This window comes from Plectropomus leopardus, chromosome 15, assembly GCF_026936395.1.
Source record: "Plectropomus leopardus strain MGB_pleo_1.0 chromosome 15, ASM2693639v1, whole genome shotgun sequence".
NCBI lineage: Eukaryota > Metazoa > Chordata > Actinopteri > Perciformes > Serranidae > Plectropomus > Plectropomus leopardus.
Genome location: NC_142190.1, coordinates 24653149 through 24669151, shown reverse-complemented (window position 1 = coordinate 24669151; position 16003 = coordinate 24653149). Strand labels below are relative to the sequence as shown.

At 40.1% G+C, this 16003-nt stretch overlaps 1 protein-coding gene across 3 annotated transcripts in view; it reads right to left on the bottom strand.

The window, feature by feature from the left end:
* Positions 1–16003, bottom strand: part of LOC121952544 (serine/threonine-protein kinase PAK 3) — a 58798-nt gene that overhangs the window by 15678 nt on the left and 27117 nt on the right. For all 3 annotated transcript variants that reach the window (XM_088088913.1, XM_088088912.1, XM_042499298.2), the window contains 4 exons: positions 6985–7178; positions 6757–6857; positions 3821–3974; positions 3662–3699 (listed from right to left, as the gene is read on the bottom strand). In XM_088088913.1, the coding sequence (XP_087945039.1) occupies positions 3662–3699; positions 3821–3974; positions 6757–6857; positions 6985–7156 (465 nt within the window). In that variant the 5' untranslated portion in view covers positions 7157–7178. The remainder of the gene's footprint in view (positions 1–3661; positions 3700–3820; positions 3975–6756; positions 6858–6984; positions 7179–16003) is intronic.

Here is a 16003-nt window from a genome sequence, read left to right as displayed (position 1 = left end):
TATTACTGTGGAGTTGTTTTGGATATTGACGCATAATTGTTGCACAGACAAGAAAATGGTTTCACTGTTAATAAAACAGACCTAGCTCTATAAAACTCTGATAAAGATGAAGCAGCTGCTCATTGATCCGAATGAACAAATGCTGTTTTCTATTACACTATCAAAAATTTACGACCATCATAATTATGACCATGTAATGAAAAAACATAGCGTCATGTCCTTGAAATTGTTGACTTCTAAGCATTAACTAATCTCCAATGAACTGGCTATGTGAAAATGAAAATGCTTCATTTTGGAAGCTTTTTACTTTAAAGCCTGAAAATTACTGACTGTGTCTTGGGAATGATAATAACAGAGCCATGGAGCTGTTAGACCTGACTGAACAAATAACAATTTGAACTGACAAATCAAACTAATCTGCTACAGTCTGTGAACATAAATACTGACTTAATAATTAACAGTTTAAGTTTTTATGGAAATGTGAGACAAAGCTCACGCTATTGCTGTGAACATAGGTATATGAACCATAATCGAGCTGTCTGTGTTGGTTGACAGATGAGTCCTGCGCTCTGGTGCTCATGACTTCCTGGTGGTAGAGATAATGTCAAATGAAAGATATGAGTAACTGAGGACTAAACAGGGGGAACTCCTCACATGTAACACCACAACACAAATACAAAGTTCTTAATCACTTGAAGCAGCAACAAAAAAGCAGATAAAACTGATCCAGAAACACTGCCAAGTATCACCTTCCTTTCTGTGTATTATAAAAGAAAAGTGTTTTTTTTCTCCTGCCAAAACAATTTCTTAGGTGACTCTATTGTCTGGCAGAGGTGGACACTGAGAGCAATAATTAGCACGTCACAGTGGACACCAGGCACAGGAAGTTAAGTCTCACAGAGAGCCTTGAATCTAAAATGTAATTACAACTTGGTCCGACCAAAGCTTAATTAGGATGCAGCACAGTGTCCCTGTAGCACCATTATCCGCAGTTATAAATGTATGCTGAGCTAAGGTCAAGGTGAGGCACTTAATCGACCTACAGCATGAACAACTGGCTCACATGGACGCCCAGAGAGGTTCAGTAAAACCCAGAGAGCTTGCAATATGACCCATGGATAGTAATCTCTTCTCTATCTGATAGAAGGAAGTGCTATTTCTGCCTTAAAGGGACACGTCTCCCAAAAATCCAAAGTAAATATTTTTCCTCTAACCTGTAGCACTATTTATCATTCTAGATTTTGACTGTGTGAGTTGCTGAGTGTTGAGGATATCCACTATAGAGGTGTGCGCCTTCGCTTGAATGTAATGGAACTAGATGGCACTCGGCTTGTGGTGCTCAAAGCGCCAAAAAGTACACTTGAAAAACTCAACAGCAATGTCTCTTTCCAGAAATCATGATCCGGTTAGTCAAGGTAATCCACAGACCTTGTTGTGAGCAGTTTCATGTAGGAACCATTTTCTTTCTTCCAAACTACACCAACCAATCAAATTACCATGCAGAGGGAATGCTGCATCTACCGCTAGCTCACCTAGCACCACTGAGCTAGCAGCTGAGGAGGACGCCATTAACATTTACATCTCAAGCTGTCATGAGCCTCTCGTCCATGAGTTGATGGACACTTCTGCGCAGTGATACTGTTGGCAGGGGTAGTTCAGTAGAAAAAAAAATGGTTCCTTTATGAAACCACTGATGTATTAAGAGAACGGGATACAGCATTGGAGGTGGGGGTTCATTCCCAGGAAAGATGCTCAGCGGCACATGAAGCCAAAAATGAAGGATTTAGCGATTTGCTAACATAAATGGGGGTAAAATGATTAAATTGGGCAGCTCTTGGAGACTTTCCATTTCGCATTGATTGTGATGTGAAAAACAATGTATCTACTGATTTACAGATGCCCACGGCATCACCTGGGGGATTAACTCTTCAGCCACAATGAAAACTGGTTTTAAAGCCCCTCACTTTGGGGGCTATATGAAACTGCTCACAACAAGGTCAGTGGATTATCTTGAGTAAGCGATGATCATAATTTGTGGAAAGAGACTTTGCTGTTGAGTTTTCAAATGTACTTTTTTGGCACTCTGAGCACCACAAACCGAGAGCCATTTAGTTCTATTTTAGTTTTGAGAGAAGGCAGACATCTCTACAGCTGACATCTCCAACTCTCCAAAACTCACACCAAAACAATCTAGATTTATAAATAACACTAGGGAAGAGGAAAAATATGTATTTTTGATTTGGGGGTGAACTGTCTCTTTAATCCCTCACGACAAGACAAGAAAACTGCAGAGTAGATACGGACTGTAACAGGTGATAAGAGGAGCCAACACACCAGCTGTCATATATTTACCTGCATTGCAGGTTTGTAGAAGCTGGTGTTGAAAATAATGTGACAGAGAGCATCAGGTGAGTCATGGTGGGTTACTGTGTCTATCTGAAAAGAGACAATTTAGCTTCCACGGACCAAATATTGGCACCCCTCCTTTACAGTAGTTCTGCTTGCCTGAGACAGTGCAGACCAAACCTAGGACGAAGTCTGCGGCGCAGTCGCCAATAGCTGAGTCACCTCCCCTGGCCGAGGACCACTGTGACAGTCCGAGGCTGAGATGCTCTCAAACACCCTCACTGGGCTCACACAACCTTTTAGACTTACTGCCACACCCGCTTGCCCCTCACTGGCAAAGAGCTCTTTCAAGCAGCAGCCCCTGCATTAAGTGATCCCATTGTAGTTTGCCTGGGGCAGCGAATCCCACTGAACAGACTTGGATTCCACTTCTTCATCCGTGTACACTGAGCGTGTACAGGCCAAGGCATTCAAAGCATAGATTACTCTGGTCAAAGCCAGGAATGAGGTCAGCACAGCGGGAGTCCCTCTAGATGCAGTTGAGCCTCCAGTGAAGCTTGTCTATGGGTATTTCAAAATCAATCTGGTTGAGTAGATTGGAAAAATAAACAATGAGCAGCAGTGGTTTTCGCAGCAGTCACCATTGCCGTGCAGCAGTTGCAGACTGATTGGCGTGTATGCAAAATTCAGGGCATTATGCCGCATAGTGAGGGCAGTAAGCCTCCAGAGGGGAACACACACATTTAGCCCATTAGAGGCACAAGTCTGTGCAAGATGAACGTGCTGGAGAGTAACAAAGTCCATCCCAGAACTTCCCAGGCAGAATTAGTGGAGTTAAGGGAGGAAGATTTACTGTGGTGTAGTCACAGAGGCATAACTGCTGTGAGGTTTAATGCGATAAAATAAAGCCACATAATGTTGCAACTTACCTGTCAAATGATTACACCGTTACATATAAATCATGAAGAAATATACTTTGGAGTTGAGGGATTTACCAATGAAATATGGCAGAGAAAGTGCATGGCTAAGACACAGTTATTGGGTTGATTTGTACTTGTAATGTTAATATAATAACCAGACAGTCTGGGGAGGTCATGATACGCAGTGCAGCAATAAAATCCCTGATAAAGCAGCAGAGGAGCAACCTCCAATGTTAATTGACAATGTCGTGATTCATTTAAAATTGAGCATTAAATAGTAATTAAGTTTTATTAACTGACATTTATTTTGTCAGATTTTCTTATAATCATCAAATGTATTATTTAGGCTTATAACCAACACCAACCAAAGTAAGTTTAGATATAAAAGAACTCACCAGAGTGTTTGCTGCTATGTACCCATGTGCCGACTTGTCTGAAATAGAAACAACCGTTACTAAAGTCTTTTGTATTAGGCATAAGAATGAATATAAAATGCTTTTTTTATATATATTGGTTGATGCATTTTTTTTTACCAGTATTATGGTATTGCTTACCTCCCGAGGTGAAACTCATGTATTTCTGGTTGTTAACTGTCTCTTTGGAGTCGTAGAACTTTAAGACGTCCAACACGGCCTGCGGATTCTTCTTTTGCTCCAGCTTGGTGATGTTCGAGGTCTGTAGGAGCCGTGCCCATTGCTCCGGGATACCCTGCACAAACAGACAGCGGTCAAATGCTAAAAAGTTGTAATATTAATGCAATTTTCAGGTTTTACCCTGAGGAACGAGTGTGGGTTGTTAATAGTGCTTCAATCACAGCCAGAAACTGTCAAAAAAACAGAGGTATGGTTTATTTTTATCGTCTTTCATTGAGGCATATGAAAAAACTAAAGTTTTCTCTTGAATTCAACGTAACACCAGGTGAGTAACTGAAATGCCGATGGTCATTTTGTTCTTAGCCTATTTGTTTTATTGCATTTTTTAATCGCTGAACATTAAGACTTAAGACATTAAGACACGAGCTGAATGTGGATTAACAATGGGTTTCATTCATCCCATCTCTGTAAACTTGTGGATATTTAAAGCAACTGTTGACTAAATAGACTACTGTTCAGTGGAAGCAGTAAAGGATGATACTTGGAGGGGAACCATGAAAGAAGTGGAATCAAAGAGGTTTGGTATAAAATGGTCTTAATGGGGCACTTTGTTTCATACACACAGCTTATCAAATGAACAAGGAACTATTTGTTACTGATGTCACACACTGAGAGCTGTACATTTGGAAGTCAAATAGACCACAACACATGCAGCAGATCCTGATTGTAAAAGTTGTTTTAAGTCTTGGATTGCTCATCAGTTCTTTCATAGAAAAATAATTATTCCCCTCAGTTATATTACTATGTGTCTGTTTTTCCATGTTATAGTATTATGATTCTATTATGCATGTTTTCATATGCCAAACTAAATCATTTCACAGTAAACACATTAACAGTACACAAACATCTGTTTATGTGTTTTCATTCTAAAGAGCATAATGTCAATGCTTTTATCATAACAGAGGATCACCTCAATGATAAGTCATTAACATACTGTAAACAAGGTGTGCAAAACAACATAACAGTGTAATGCAATTCATTACAATAACTTCCCCTGCAACACCTTCCTCGCCAGTAAACAGGAAGGACAAACTTCAAAGTAAAATACACAAAATAGAAATAGCTGTAAACATCTATGGAGTGAAAACTGAACTTTAAAAGGTTTATAAGCTTTTTGAGAGTTATTCCATTGAAGCACTCACAAGATCACTGCAAACCAACACTTTCTCACCCCAACTAGTCAAATGCCAATGCTTTGTCAGTTGACCTACACATCAAAACATGATGTGGCCAGTACCCGCTTGTCTCACTTTTGGACTTTCAGGCTTAGCGTGTCAATTTACGCTTGTTACATGCATTGTGTCTCTTCAAAATACACTTCCGTTTTCACAGGGAATGCAGAGGTTCTGCTGGTTAAAGGCATTTGAACTTACAACATAGGTAAAACTGTTTAGGTTTACTTCTTTAAATTTAGGTGACAAAAGTTCATGGTTGGGTTTAGGGAAAAAACACCATGGTTTGGCATAAAATGAGTAGGGTCGTTACTAACATCATGCAATGTCACGTGACATACAACATGTGACAGGGTTACAGGGGGACTTTTAGTTTCACTAGCCACATTTACACTGCCTGTTCAAGGTGGATTAACATCCTTATACCGTCTCGCCGTCTGTAAATAACATCCGATCACGGAAAGGGGGACAGAGTGGTCTCACCTCTAAGCTGGGACTGGAGGTAGTAACGGCGCTGAAACGAGCTCTGTGTAAAATATAAAGCCGGACAGACATGACCATGGTCGGCATGAGTGTGACATTTTGACGACGTGCTTATGTGTGCAACCCACCGTGGCAGATTTAAAAAGCAGCTGATAGCATAGCAGCTAATTCAAAGAAGAACGGCAGCTGTAAATGTCCGCAAACTGGGAAAACAATGTGATCAGAGATGGTAAATGCTTTTGTTATTGTTTATAAAGTGCTGCCAACGCACATGTTATATGTCATACTGGAAGCGGACATTGTGTGTTAAACGTCACACCCACTGTGCCTATTTTGATCGCGGGATTTTTTTAATTATTATTTTGTTATTTTCATTTATTGTGTTGCAGTGGAGCAATATGATGCCGCCATCATTTGGTTCTGTGTAAACATTCAGAGGTGGTCTAAAGGGGGGACTATGTTGTGACCCTATAGCGCAATCTCTGTCCAGATTCCTGGATTGAAGTCCGGAGTTTCTTTGACCCTTCCACACCCCCATCTATCTGCTCCATGCAGACTTTCTCGCTCTTTATTTATTGACCGGCAGCGTCAGAAACAACTACCGCCAGGTGCATACAATACCACTGCTAAAGGTGCCTCTGTGCATCAGTGCCTGCTGATGAGGTCCACTGATAAAGCGCTGGCATTTGGCAAGTTGGTAGTGAGATAATGAGTCTAGTGTTTAAGTTTCAAAGTCCTTAATAATATATTAGATCAACTAAGAGTCCCTAATGGTACGGGTCTGGTATAAAGAATAAACCATCAAATTCAGATCAATTTAAGATCATTAAATAGAGAAAATTAAAGAAGGAGACAGAGTTGTAGTGTTATATATCCAGGTTTGTGTAAGAACAACACATCTGCTGTCAACAGAAACTGCAGCTAAAATGTAATGTACCAGGAAACACTAAAGTATTCCAGTGCAGGTTTCACCTGAAAGAGGAGATCAAGTGATTGTTATTCAAGTCACTTGTATTACCAACTTTATGCGGAGGAAAATATATCATTAGTTGACTCTGTGCCTGAGGGGATTGTGATTTTAGAAATGCTTGCCTGGGACTGTGCTTTCAGGTGGGAGGAGGATTTTAGAAGCACATCAGTCCCTGTTTATATGCCCGATTGTCAGGTGAAAGAGATACTCACTGTGAATTCTCCCGTTACAGCATCAAAGCCGACATGAATGGTGTGTTCAAAGTCTGAGGGTAGGGATATCTCAGGACGTTCCTTCTCCTTCTTCTTGTTTGCTGCAGGAGACGAAAAAGAAATGATTACAGGCTGATTTGTAGTAATTGTACACACAGGTAAACTTGTAAATAATGTGAATCAAAGTGGGGCAGAGCATGAGGGTGACATGTGGGGGAGGATACTCACTCTTGTCTCCCCCGGGGAAAATGGAGCGCAGGCGGACTTTCTTGTTTTTCTCTTCAGGAGCCATTGGAAGCGGTTTAGAGGCGTGATTCAGCGATGAAGAGTCTCGGGAACTACTGTTCATTCTCAAGGGGGGGGCTGGTGGTTTCTCTTCAATATCGACACTATCAGACATCTTTAGTAGCACTCACAATGTCCTGTGAGAGAGGGGAGAGAGATGAAGGAGTTAAAAAAATCTGGATATGGATCAGTAGGGACTCGTGAAGGTTACAGAATCTCGCTGGATGCACCAAACATAACAATCTTGAATTTTTACAAGTACTTACCATAGTATTTACAAAAAACACAATTATATTATGTGTCAATATCAAGGTCGGCTGCAAGCAATGGGGGCAACTTTGTGCACACTTTACATATTTCTCTTTTTTTTTTGGTGAAATGCATAATCTATAATTTAAATTAACCTATAAAATGTCAGAAAAGAGTGTAGAATTGGCCACTGGAAATCAGAGCCCTATGTTATGTTTTAATACTGCTTCTTTTGTCCAAAGTATTAAATCTATAATGATGTTATACAGAGAAAAGCAGCTAAAATTCAAATTTGAAAAGCTGGGACCAGTGAATCTTCTCCTTTTCTGATTATTAAAATTAAGTTTTCGGGGGGCCCCACCAGCTCATCTGGTAGTGTGGGTGCCGAATGCACAAAAGTTAAGTCCCTGCATGTCATCCCCTCTCTCTACCACATTCACTCTAAAATCTATTACAGCAGTCACATGAATTTTTATTTTTGACTCAAAAGTCTCTATTTCATAAAAGTGGTCTAAATGGGTAAACACGTTCAATTTAAGACTTGAAGTGTTTTTAAATAACAATTAGAAAAAAAACAAAGACCAAACTTGCAATGGAAATACACAAAAGTAAAAAATATACCCTTTCCAAGTAAATACTTTATGTCAGTTCAAAATGAATAATAAGGTAAAATGACACTGCTGATACTTTCTTGCTTACCACTTAGAAAAAAATAAACTAATGAGCAGGCTGGTGAGCGGGGCCTTAGTTTAATGATGCAGACTAGAGTGCCTAAGGGATGATTTTTCTCTCTGTAGGCCGAAATCAGTGTCAGCCTGGTTCCCTCGTCAAAAGATTAGTGGATTTTTCCTTTGGACTCTGGATTATAGCAGTTTTGTTCAGCAATATAATTTTCTCAAATGAACACCACTTTTAAGATTTTTGAAGCCTAAATTCAATCACCAGAAGGAAAAAAAACTAACGTGAGGCTATAAACAAACTACACCACGTTCACTTGACTTAATATCCCTAACCCAACTAGTCATGTCGGCATGATAATGTTGTCAAGTCAGGTCAAGTCAATTTATTTATAAAGCCCATTATTACAAAACACAGTTTGCCTCAGAGGGCTTTACAGCAAACAACATCCCTCTGCCCTTAGACCCTCACATTGTCTAAGGAAAAACTCCCCCCAAAAAACCTGTAACGGGGGAAAAAATGGCAGAAACCTCAGAAAAGTGTAGCGTGTAGTCGCATTGAGCCACTTATTGGCAACTGCCTTTTTAAAGACACTTGGAAAATATGAAAGTCTTTTAAGCTTGTGTGAACTACAGACCTTATTTCAAGCATCCTACCAAAAAAACATTCAGAAAACTTAACCAAGAGTGCTAAAAAAGTCATTTCAAAGTTTCAGGATTCACTCCAGGAACACTCTATTACATGATCTAAATGCATAGAGGGGGCAAAAAAAGGGGCATTGTGCACATACAGGTGTTGAAGTCTGTTCCCCTGTCAAATAGAGTTTCCCTCTTGTTAAAATGATGTTTCCTGAAGCGCCAACACCCAAAATTATTCTAGTGAGATAACTAAAACAACATGGACAATGATATACTGAAGGAGTTGCAAAGGCTTAAGTGTATTTCATGTCTCTGTGGCTGTTTTCTGAATCAGCTGAACTGGGGTAATATAAATGTGACAAAGCCAGATCAACACTTGCATTCAGACAGATCCAACACTTACAGAAGACTCTGAGTTACAGTTTCAAATTATTGTATTTTTTCGAGCTGTGGCCTATTTTAGCACAAGGGATCCTGTTACAGCGACACTGGCTGCAGGTCTGATCTACAAAATTCTCTGCTAACATGTCTGAGACTGAGAACAGTAGATTTAGATATTGTTTAGAAGAAGACTCAACTGATATTTTCAATGTGATGCAAAAGAAAAGAGAATTGAGAATATGAAATGTGTTTCCCCTTGCTATAGAGGATTGGGAAGTGAGGTGTAGTCTGATGTCCAGCGGCTCAGTTCAGCTGTGAAAACAGTAACCAGGAGTTGATTCTAAGAGAAACGGGCAAGAGTAAACGTTCCCATCACTCATCCTCTCGTCTTCCATCTACCCATCCCACACTACCATCTTAAACTCCTTCACTGCCTCACCCTGAGGCCAAGCCCATCATGTGATGTGCAGCACAACCGTCCCAGAAAGCAGGCCATCCAGGCTGCCCCCTTAGTGAAGACCTACATTAGCAAACAAAGACCACTCCTCAGCTCTTACACAGCGCTCACTGCCTCTGACAAATCACACGTATGCCTTCATAGTGGCCTTTATAATTTTATGTAACCATCTTCTTGCACAAGGCAAAATCTGGTTGGTGACTCCCAACTCTCTGTTAAGTTTCCAAAAGAACTTGTTTTGAATTAAGGAATTAGATTAGAAGAAAAAATGTATATATTAATGAGAGAATCAGATATGTCCACAGTAATAGCATTATAACAATATGAATATTGTCTTCTTGTGAAACATATTTGTCAGTAATGTGTCACTTCCTGTTTGGACTGAACAGCAAAAAACCAACAGAATCTCACAGATTATGTTTATTGTTGTTATAACTCTATAACTATTACCTTATGGGTATTTGATTTAAAGTGAAAATAGCCATGTGTTTTGCTTTAATTTATCATTAGAAGTTAAATATTGACTGCACATTGTATGTGCTATAGAATAATGACACCCTCTGCTTTTTGATCGGTTCCTTAAAAGCCTCGCTTTCATTATGAAATTGCGTCTGCCACTAGGTACTCCCAGGAAAACGAAGGCTTGACTTACTGTAGAAAGAAGTGCACCAACCATTATGCAACCAAATAAGGAAGTAGATAGTTCTTTTGTTTTCCCTGATAGCTATCTGCACCTTTCCTCAATTAACACAGAGTAAAAATATAAGTTCTTTGCAATAAACCAATATCAGAAATGGCAGACGGTGGAACAACCAAAGTAAGTGTGGAAACTATGAGAAAATAGACAATACCACTTGAAAATGCTAGGGGGGGCAATCACATAACTGCACAGAGGGAAGAGTGCATCTACTCCTATTTCATCTGGCACCAATGAGCTAGCTAACATTACAGTTCAGCTAGGAGAATGCCATTAATGTTTACATCTTGCACTGTCACCAACCTCATGAACCTCTTGTCCATAGGTGCATGCTTCCTTCTGTGCATTGATACTGTTGGCAGGTGTGCATTCCCGTAGAAAACAAAACAACATAAAACTGCTTACAACAAGGTCTGTGGACTATCTTGAATAACCAGGTCATCATTTCTAGAAAGAGACATTACTGTTGAGTTTTTCAAATGTATTGTTTTAACGTTTTAAGTGCCACATGCCGCGTGCCTTCTAGTTCCATTATATTGGAGAGAAGGCAGACATCTCTACGGCTGATATCTCCAAAACTCAACAACTCACGCTAAAACAATCTAGACTGATAAACAGCACAACAGGTAAAAGGAAAAATATGTATTTTTGATTTGGGGGTGAACTGTCCCCGTAAATCTGAATACTTCAATCGTATTTCCATATAAGTAGAAAAGTCAATCATCTAATGTAACAAATTTTCCTACTTTAGATGGCATTAATCATTAATATGTAATTCAGATGATTCTAATGTTTTATTCATTTGAGCTAGACGATAAAATATTTGCCAATAATTATCATGCAAAAAAAAGTCTTGATGATCAAACATTGGTCTGAAATAAAAGACCACCAACACAATCTTGATGATTCCTACTAAAGTCGACAGTGTTTTTTTTTTGTTCCCCTCTGCTGGTGGTGTGACGAGAATAACAATTTTGTTTCACTTGGCAAGAGAATGTAACACAGAAACTGGATTGTGATCATTTCAAAAGGACAAACTGTTCTATGATCACTGCAGGAAATTATTGGTAGATATTGGCCCAAACTTTGGCTGGGCTTGAATACCAGAGCTCACTATAGACGAATTTTCATGCAACAAATAGAGAAGCAAGAGGATGGCAACTAAGGGTAGGGAAAAATCAGTTCTTGGATGCGTCTTGATTCTGTCTTCAGAGATTATGTCTCGGTTTAGAAAAATCAATAATAAGAAATCTCTAACCTGATTCTCAACATTATGTTTTAACATTTCCGGGATGTTTTTTAGGGCTGAACCCGTTGGATAATAAAACATAAGGACTGTAAGATATGTGCATTATTGTATCGTGCTTACATTCTATAAAGAAGTATTTCACAGCTGTAAAGATGCACTTTTCATAACATGCAGCTGCCTTTGCAGTAGAATACATAAACACTTCTGAAACTGGTGTTATATGGCCAGTAAACAGAGAAAAAATGTCTGTGGCTGTCGCACCAGATCAATAGACACTCCTTCTGGAGGGAGACATAATGCTAACTACTCCATCTAAACATATGAAAACAAGGCTGCCAGTTTGTGACAATCTCGAATAACAACTAAACAGTGCACTAAAACATGTTTCTGAAAACATTTTAGACGGGAAATAGGCAAAACAGTAACAAAATTTTGGTTTATATGTGATCAGACAGTATGGTGCCCATTTCCTGTTCACAAACTTACATTACATACAAACAGTGCAGTACAATATGTTTCTTAAAGCATTTTAAGCAAGAAATAGGCAGTGCAGTTCGGAGTTTGGTCTGACTTCAAGAGACAGAGGGGAGCGACTGTCTCTCTCCATCAGCTCTTTTCATATGAAAATGCAGAAGTGCAATCTGTCGTTAGAGCTACAGCCCAAGAGATCTGGGCGCTGGTAAGATGAAGAGAAGTTTACCACAGTTCATTTACACATACTACCCACATTGTTTTGATACAAGCTGGTTGAGAATTGGCACAGTACCCCATTAAGTTTAAACCAATTGGAAGGTGAAACTTAATAGGTGTAAACATGTGCGCAATGTTTACATTCCAAGCTAGGCTATTTCTTGAGTTTTGGTGAGGATGGCTGAGCTTGAGCAACCGCAGATGGATACAATCTGGAAGCCCCTGTCTTTAAAGCGAGCATATGCAAGCATTTTGGCCTCTGTCAAGTTCAAGGGAAAAGGGACCTGGACAAGAGCCATACTTCATGAACGTGAATTCATCTGTTTATTTTAATTATGGATCATTACAAATGTTTAAAAGTCGCAGTCACACACTGAGTAATAATCATATCGTAGCCCTCTGAATCGGAATTGCGAATTACCTAGAGATTCCCACCCCTTGTGGCATCAACAGTGAACTACAGGAAAGATTAATGGAAATGTGACTCACTCTTGACAGATTGGTTATTAATAAGTTACATGTTGATTCATCTAAGCTGGAAGGCACCCGCTATTTTTAAATAACCAGACAGCTCCAGACAAACACTTTATGATCGTACTGTACTTGCTGTTAAAGTTATTTTCCTGGTGGATTTTCAGGATCATATGAGATACACTGGTGTTGAGGGCTGACTCTGTTGGCAGTTTCTACCGTGTTGGGTGAGTTCCAGGTGAGAGTCCAGACAACAGCAGCAAACAGGTTCTCTTAGGTTGGGGCATAGGCGTGTCACTAACAACAAAACCTAGCAAAACTCTACTGTTTACAAAGTAATGTTGACAGGGAGCAACAGGGAGCTGCCGACAACATGGCTCTCATGACAAAAAAGCTACAGGAAGATGTCAAAACAAGAAAGAAGACATGGTGGCATGTTGTGGTGTGTGCCACATGACACAATGAGCCAGAGTTTAAAGTTAAAGGGTCATAGGGTTACTGTTTCAGTGTAAGCACCATAATCCCTTACGTATAGTCACCTTGTTTCCATTACAAAGACACATGCAAGTGGTACTGCCCTGTTCAGACTAATGCAGCTGTGACTGATGCCCCTGTTAATCCATTAACATAATCATGTGAGCACATTGCCAGCTACAGTATGTCATACAGCTTTTATATAGCCATGCACAGAAGTGGATGCACTGACACATGCACATGGCACAGGCAAAATCTGACAACAGCAGCTGGGACCTGATCAATCAGGTCACTATCTGGTCAGCAAATACACAGGAAACAAGATCAATAGCTGCAACATCAAATAATAACAAGGTGACAGGAGATTTTGAGCCATTTAAAAAATAAAATTGACTTTTCCTTGAGGCTTGGGTGAATCATACAGTGTGCCTTTGCTTTATCGATGCTAATGTCCTCCTTGGGAGCATGCAACACAGGATACACTTGCATAAAACAGAGCTCATAAATATGATAATTCAGTAAATGTTGGAGAGCAGTGTGGATGAATTATGTAGCAGAAAAACTCTTCAGCATCTGACTTTGGTCACTTCTGTCAGGCAGCGGCAATTTGCGCCACCAGCTGGAAATCCCAAGAAACCTAATTTTAACTGTTACAAACTTGCTGCTGTGTGGCTATTTGGCTAATCACCTGACCCGCGGGCTGCTGCAGCAGCTCTGCCGAGCGCTCAGACGGCTAAAGATTGCAGATTCATGGAGGCCCAGACATTACTGATTCTTCACTCACATAAAACACTGACCTATTTACTGTGCAGACTGACAGGCAAGCAAGCAGTCAGGGAGTACACTGTCCCTGAAACAAGCAGCTCCTATTTCAGAAACACACATAGGCCAGTCTCTCGACATTATAAATCAACTCTGCGTCTAAGGCACAACTATTTCAGCAGACAACAGTACAACAGATCATTTAAAAACCAATATGTGTAAAAATGCAGCTGTAACACTGATGGACAATCTGATCATTTCTCAGATATTACAAACCCAAACCTCTCTCTGCTTGGCTCGCTCGTGATGTTATGACAGCGATATACAGTATAAATGCACAAGTGTCTAAAAAAAACCACCCAGAACCACCGCAGACACACCAGCTCAGCTCAGATATTACTGGCGATGTTTTCACATTTCTCTTCCATAAAATATTAATCTATCCATGAAGAGCAGGCATTTTCTCGGCTCTTTCAAACATTAATGCAGAATTTGAATGGCTAACACAGGAAGAGGCTCTAATCTTGAGCCCATGGCGGCCCAGTAATGGCCCCGCAGTGGGGGGAGGGCTCCATAAGCCCGGCTCTTCATGCCCCCGATTAGGACACGCTCTCTGTTTGACTTGGCTTTAGCTTTGGCTGGGCTTCTTTGAAGGATGCTGATTACTTGGATGGGGTGGACAGCTAGAGGACATTTAAAGGATAAGGAGGAAGGGGGGGATACGCCAGAGCTGCAGTTTACCATTGTTATCTCCTTCATCTTGGTGCTGTTCATACAATACTTTTACTGGCCACTGTAGAGTGTTTTATAAACACAGAGTCAGAGAAGTTGGACGGTTTTACTGTTAGCAAGAGCAGAGAAAGACGAGGCCAGTTCAACCTTCATATAACACAGACGCTTCAGCCAGACATTAAAGCACTGGAGGCCGACGAGACACAGATGTCAACATGCAACTGCACAAACGCTCCTCTCTCACATGGTTGGCCCTCAAGGTCACAATAAAACACACAAAGTCACAGTGCAGATGCCATCCCCCTTTAATTTCAAATCAAGGCTGGGGGAGGAGAAATTTGGTCTGAACAGTTCAATTAAGTTAAAAAGGACGCTGTTTGAAAGGGATGTGAGACTCATTTATGGTCACAAGATCAAAACCTCATGTGGTCAAACATGCCACAGCGTCCTCAAGCAAATGATCTAATCTAATTTTAGTTCTATTTATTCATTTTAGTTAATAAAGCAGTGCGTAAGATTTAGTGGCATCTTCAGGATTGTAGACTGCAACCAGCTTAAACTTCTCTCTTGAACTAACGGTTAGGATTCCTTCAGTGTTCATTGTTCAGGAGGTTTTTACCGAAAGCTGAATTATCCGCAGAGGTCTCTTCCAAAACAAACTGACCTGCTTATTTAAACCAGCAGACACACTGAATAAGGCAGTTTCATGTTACAATTCAGTGTTTCTCAAACACTGTTCAGTTTAACACAGACGGGCTGGTAGCCCAGCGTCTGCTGAAGCCTGCTCACGCTTTTTCCCCAATGACTTAAGATCCAGACGTTCAGGAGGTTTTTACTGGGTTATTCACAGAGATTTCTTCCTCTCCAAAACAAACAGACCTGGTGATTTAAATATTTAAAAACACTAAAAAAAAGCAGTTTCACGCTAAAAATATGTATTTTTCCGACACTGTTCGGCACATTCCAGAGGGGCTGCTAACTACAGTGGCCGTCACGAAAACGGCAGTGTTTGATTTTTCTGTCCTGTGCTACTGTGAACAAAGACCAGCTTCCTATGTAGATGTAAACAGCTCATCTAAGATAACAAAAGCATGATGATTCTTACTTTCAGCTGATTATACACTCATGAAAACATACTTATTATATTTTATTCCATTTAATATATCTGCCCAAATCCTACATACTGGACCTTTAAATAAAAAGTTGAGCATGAGGCTAAATGGTCTTTTTGCTTCAGGAGCATAATGCTATGTGACTGCACTTTACCACCTGATGGTTATAATGTAATTTATTAGATATTTGTAGCATTTTCCTGAAGAGCCATTACTTCCACAGGCACTTAAGTTCTGTCTTCCTGAGAATTTACTTGGGTTTGTACCAGAAGTGGGGTCCAGTCCTAAATCTGAAATTAATAAACGTAATCCAGGCTTCTGCAGAATCACCCAATATCAACAGTGTTGTCTGGCTTCAAGGCTTAAAGGAAT